Raw genomic sequence first — 5569 nt, 5'->3', positions numbered from 1 at the left:
CGACATCGTTTTCCATGAATTTGATTGTGTCATCCGCGTATTGTAGTATGGACACTCCCCCCTCTACAAGGTGTGGGCCAAGTCCTCCTACTTGACTATTCTCTTTAACCCGGCCAATAAATACTGCCAACATATCCGCTACTATGTTGAACAACACTAGAGACATGGAATCTCTCTGTCTCAATCCCTTATGTGTTTAAAAATAATGACCTATGTCATCATTAACTTTAACCCCAACACTACCTACGGCACCTGCTGCAACATACAAGTGTAGAAAGCACTACACAAGTCAAAATGTGATGGTTGCTGTTGACTTTGATCTAAAGTTTAGCTGTGTGGTGGCTCGCTGGGAAGGGTCGGCTCCTGATGCAAACATTCTATTTCCTAATGCATATGATGTGCTCGCCTCTTCTCACTACACACAACACTATTGGTGTCCTTACTACACACTACAGTATCGAAGATCACACCAAATGTCATGTTTTGCACATTCACAGTCTTAAATGTGTCACTCTTCTCACTATACACAACACTACGCACTGCAGTATGGAACATCACACCAAATGTCATGTTTTGCACGTTCACAGCCTTAAACCCGAACTGCATGGCAACCAAATGTGAGGCATGCAAGTGCTGAGTGGTGCAATGCAAAGTAGGAGTACCAAACATCACACCAAATGTCATGCTTTGCACATTCACAGCCTTAAACCCGACCCGAACTGCATGGCAACCAAATGTGAGGCATGCAAGTGACCAGTGGTGCCATGCAAAGTACCAAACATCACATCAAATGTCATGTTTTGCACATTCATAGCCTTAAACCCGAACTGCGTGGCAACCAAATGTGAGGCATGCAAGTGCTTAGTGGTGCAATGCAAAGTACCAAACATCACACCAAATGTCATGTTTTGCACATTCACAGCCTTAAACCCGAACTGCATGGCAACCAAATGTGAGGCATGCAAGTGCTTAGTGGTGCAATGCAAAGTACCAACCCAAACTGCATGGCAACCAAATGTGAGGCATGCAAGTGCTTAGTGGTGCAATGCAAAGTACCAAACGATGTGCACCACATGATTTTTGCCCTGCATTAGCTCAGCCGGTCCCAAATTGGCCACAAATGCAAGTAGCCAAAAATCAATGTAACTACTAAACAGGCCCCTGGTGGGTGAAGTATCACAAGGTCCGGCTATGAGCAAAACGTGCCTCATTGCCCAAGCCTCCAAACTCAGGAAGAAAACGCAAGGTGTAAGATCAAACGGTACACGGATACGATCATCGAAATTTTCTGCCATTTACACTACCATCAACACTCTTCGAAAGGAGCGGCAAATACAATGAGTGGTAATGTTTACGTAATGAAAATACGACGAGTGGCACCACAGACAAGAGATCTTGAAATTAAGTCTAGCACTGCGGCTCTGAGGTCTGAGCCAAGTACAAATTGAATGGAGTTTCATTTCACAATACAAGATTTTGCAACGAGCTTGGATGAACAGCATATTGTTATAGTTACACATCGACTGGGTGATTATTCAACAAAAATCACTAGCAAGATTACAAGCTAACATGTTCTTCAGCTGGAGTTGTTTCCCTTATAACTGTAAAAAATTAAACTTGCTCATGCCAAAAACTAATTCCGAAGAAATATGTATAATGTATCTATGTGTGCCATGGGGGTTCTTACTCACAAAGTACAGGTTCTTATTTTTTTTTCCTTTAGAAGGGACGTTAACCCTGTCGTGGACGAGATACGAGCCACCTGCATCCGATACCCCATTGCCACCCGGAAAGGGGTACTACTATCCAGGCTATGATCCCAGGTGGGTAGTTTGCACACAAAGCTCGGTTGCAATCTTCAATTTACTTAGGGGCTGCTATGGAGGCCAATTCTGGTTTGTGAAGGCCTTGATACACTCCATCGTCGATCGGAAGCTGCTGGACATGCCTTTCCCCAGCTTGGGCAGATCAACTCCTCCTGAAACTTGAGGTTTCTCCTGACATCTTAAAAGCTTCTGCCGAGATTCTTTCCTCATAGCTGCGGCGTTGCTCACATAATTGATGGCATCCCATAGCATACCTCTTAGCAAGGTCAAGGTATAAAACCTTGCTGATTCGAATGGGACATTGTTTGCAAAACCTACAAATCGGAAACAAGCATGTTGTTCAAAGTGTCATATTCTAGTGTTAAAGAGTAGCAACTGGGTGCATAAGCCTGTGGCAGACAAGCATTCAAGTCGGATACAATCCCATACACCAACACGGATAAAGGCATCATTAAAGTATATCCATTTCTCAGGAAAAGAAAAGTATATCCAACACTTCTCAACACCAAGGAGCGGTTGGTTATGTTCTACTCCCTCCGTTCCAAAATATAAGACCTTTTAGAGATTTCACTAGAAGACTACATACGGAGCAAAATGAGTGAATCTATAGTCTAAAATATGTCTATGTACATTCGTATGTAGTACACAGTGCAATCTCTAAAAGGTCTTATATTTAGGAACGGAGGGAGTACATTAGTTCATCACTGCACCAGTTGAAATTCAGTTTTTAAGAAACCAAACACCACAAGATAGTTTGAGTGCTTGATAAGACAACTCCATGTGAAGCTTTTCTGTTCCCCAACCATCTAAGAATGAGAATAGGACACTTGTTGTGCGAGCAGAAGAGCATACCGCCGCCGTGGTAGTGGTTCTTGATGATGCCGTGCTGTGGCAGCCCGACGCCGACACCGGCGAGCGTGATGCCGACGCTGAATCCGACGCCGCATCCGGCGCCGACGTAGCCGATGACCTCGGGTCCAAACCCCGGGCCCCACCCGACGCCGCAGCCGAACCCCAGCCCGACGCCCCAGAAGGCGCCCGCCGTCGGGTGCACAGGGTTCCACCGCTCGTACCGGCCCAGCATCCCCTTTATGATCATCTTCGGCTGCACCGGCGGCACCGCAATCTCCGGCAACGGCAGCGGCAACGGGGCCTCAACAACAAGGAAGAAGACAAGCAAGAAATCAGAGGAAGAACTTGTCTCGTTCCTTCCGCACGGAGAATGGCAAGAAATGGTACCGGATTGCGCCGGGCATTTGCAGCCGTGGAGGCAACAGGGTTTGGATCGGTTGGGGGCGGGGGTTGGTGGATTTGGTGGGGCTCGGGCATGAGCAGCGTCGGCTGCTATGGAGAAAGAATACTCTGGTTTGGTCTCAAATGCCGGATGCCTCAAGCCTTGAGCCACTTCACAATTCCAACTCGTCTTATCCAAGACCTGATCTTAATATCCAAGATTGGTTCAGTACAAAAATATCCAAGATTCAACCCATCCCTTTCGTATTCGAGTTTAGGCCCAGAATTGCATCACTGTTCTAAGTCTGTTTGGGCCGAGCATTGCATCACTGTTCTCAATCTATCTGGGCCGAACATTGCATCACTGTTCTGACTCTGTTTGGGCCGGGCTACCCCTACAGTGTACAGACGAGGTAGCACAGCCTAAGAAATACAAAAGACATCTGTCTCAAAAAATAATACAAAAGACATCTATCTAAGAAAAAATACAAAAGAAATCTGTCTCCTAAACCCCATCAAATGATTCCCCAAAAGAAAAGGAAAAACCATCAATACAAACTTATCACATTATCTAAAAGAAATAGACATGCCCCAAAATCAAATATACATTAAACATGTTGAAATCATTTTTGACTCAGCACCCCACCCCAAAAAATGTTTACCACCGAACTAACAAAATAGTTGGGCAGGTGGCATTGCCGCATGTCTCGGGAGCACGTGATGTATCAATCATAGAAAAAGGTCCCGTAAAAAATCCATAAAAAAGGCACACTAAAAGCGTCTTCAACAGCAGCCCTCATTTTATTGAAAAAGTCTTTCGCTCCTTTTTATAGAAAAAGCAACCCTCACAAGCAAGATAAGTTCGATACAAGGGTAGCAGCCAAGCACCCACATACGCGCAGCATCAACACACACGCAAGAGTCCACAAGTAGGTTCTGCTGAGGGCACAACTTAACAAGCCCAAAGAAATAAGAAAGTTAAACAATCCGCGACAGGGCTCCGTAGAGCTAATCCGGGTCCAGTGGGGGAGGTGGGAGCGCGGAAGGAGATGCAGCGACAATGACCTGAAGCCAGCAGTGATCATGTCAATGGCAGCTTGGTCCTAGGCACGGCAAAGCAGCTTCAGAGTTGCATAAAACCATCGAGTTTATAGATCGTTGTCGGTGTCAAAACCAGCGGATCTCGGGTAGGGGTCCCGAACTGAGGACCTTGGATCGATGGGTTGCAGGAGACGAAGGAGACAATATTTACCCAGGTTTGGGCCCTCTTGAGGAGGCAAAACTCTACGTCCTGCTTGATTATATTGATGGTGTATGAGGATTACAGAGTTGATCTACCTCGAGATCGTATGAGCTAAAACCCTAGATGAATCAACTTGCCTATGCGGAGGAAACCCTCTGGTTTATATAGATACTAGGGGTCCCTAGGGTTACATACAACCAACCTCAGCCAGGGGAGATGTGCCGATCTAACCTACTCAACTTGGACGACATGCCAATCTTTGGAGCCTTCCTACTTGTCCACGAGGTTGTCATGCAGTCCGATCTTCAATAATGCGGCCCGCTAGGTCGGCCTAAGAGAAACGTTCCGACCATTCGAGGACCCCTTAATCCCGGACTCCCTCAGTAGCCCTTGAACTAGCGTCCAACGCTGATGTATATGGTCTTCGGCAGCTCCTTGTATCCAAAGTAATCGGCTTGCGAAGCGAGTTCCCCTCATATTCAGTTGATTTAAACTTGGTCATTTGGTGATGTTATGCCTTTAAAACATGCACTAGTTAATTAGAAGGCCAAAAGGCCCAAGTGTGAACAGTTCCTCATCGGACGGCCTTTCTGACGAAAGGTTGCGATAGCCAATTATGACAAAAAACTCGACTCGCGGTTTGAGGCCGCTTTCTCACGGGCACGTCTTGTCAACGTGGAGATCGTGCCCCGTGTTTAAGGGGATATGGGTAATTGTATGGGTGATCCCACACGCATTCACCGCCACGTTCATTTTGGGAAGTGGTCGGGCCTGCGGCGCAATAAACGAGAACCCTTGGCCTAGCGCCCCCCCTAAAGGGAAAAGATCCATAGAGCCACCAGAGGCATTCCAGACTCGAGCCCCTCCCATTCTAGCTTCCAAGCGCCCAGATCCATTTTGCTTTCCGTCCTCTCCCAGCCGTCCTGCCCCAAACCCAGCCATGGTCGGCTCAGATTTTCATGGCAAATGTGAGGTCTCATGCGTCTCCGACTAGGACATCCGGTAGCTAAAGGACACCGGCTATCTTTCACTGGATATTTCTCATCATGCGCGAGAGAAAGGCCACGTGGTGCCCACTCCAAGGCCAGGCGAAAGAGTGGTGTTCGCCCCCCACTTCGTTCGGGGACTAGGCTTCCCACTCCACCCCTTCGTCAGGGGCCTGATGTTCTACTACGGGTTAGATTTTTCATGATCATCTCCTCATTCATCACCCTCTGTGAGGCCTTCCTATGGGTTCATCCACACTTCGGCTTATGGCTCAAGACTT

The 5569-nt window shown here is 47.1% G+C and overlaps 1 protein-coding gene across 2 annotated transcripts; it reads right to left on the bottom strand.

Annotated features, from left to right (window-relative positions):
- Window positions 1-1438: 1438 nt before the first annotated feature.
- Window positions 1439-3264, bottom strand: LOC123426285. 2 transcript variants are annotated; one of them, XM_045110083.1, is made up of 3 exons: window positions 3066-3264; window positions 2679-2979; window positions 1439-2140 (listed from the first exon to the last, which is right to left on the bottom strand). In XM_045110083.1, the coding sequence occupies exons 1-3, from the start codon at window positions 3153-3155 to the stop codon at window positions 1878-1880; spliced, it is 654 nt and encodes a 217-aa protein (XP_044966018.1). In that variant the 5' UTR covers window positions 3156-3264; the 3' UTR covers window positions 1439-1877. The 2 variants fall into 2 exon arrangements, with proteins under 2 accessions (XP_044966018.1, XP_044966019.1); XM_045110084.1 differs by having other exon boundaries at window positions 2679-2931; window positions 3042-3253.
- Window positions 3265-5569: the final 2305 nt, after the last annotated feature.

This window comes from Hordeum vulgare, chromosome 2H, assembly GCF_904849725.1.
Source record: "Hordeum vulgare subsp. vulgare chromosome 2H, MorexV3_pseudomolecules_assembly, whole genome shotgun sequence".
In the NCBI taxonomy this organism is placed as follows: Eukaryota; Viridiplantae; Streptophyta; class Magnoliopsida; order Poales; family Poaceae; genus Hordeum; species Hordeum vulgare.
Note: the sequence above shows the minus strand (reverse complement) of the source record. Positions and strands in the feature narration are given on the sequence as shown.

Coding starts and splice junctions, on each gene's coding strand:
- LOC123426285 (XM_045110083.1), bottom strand. CDS start 3,155: ATGCCCGAGCCCCACCAAATCCACCAACCCCCGCCCCCAACCGATCCA. Junction 2,980..3,065: donor CAAATGCCCGGCGCAATCCG/GTACCATTTCTT, acceptor CTTGTTGTTGAG/GCCCCGTTGCCGCTGCCGTT. Junction 2,141..2,678: donor GAACCACTACCACGGCGGCG/GTATGCTCTTCT, acceptor TCCGATTTGTAG/GTTTTGCAAACAATGTCCCA.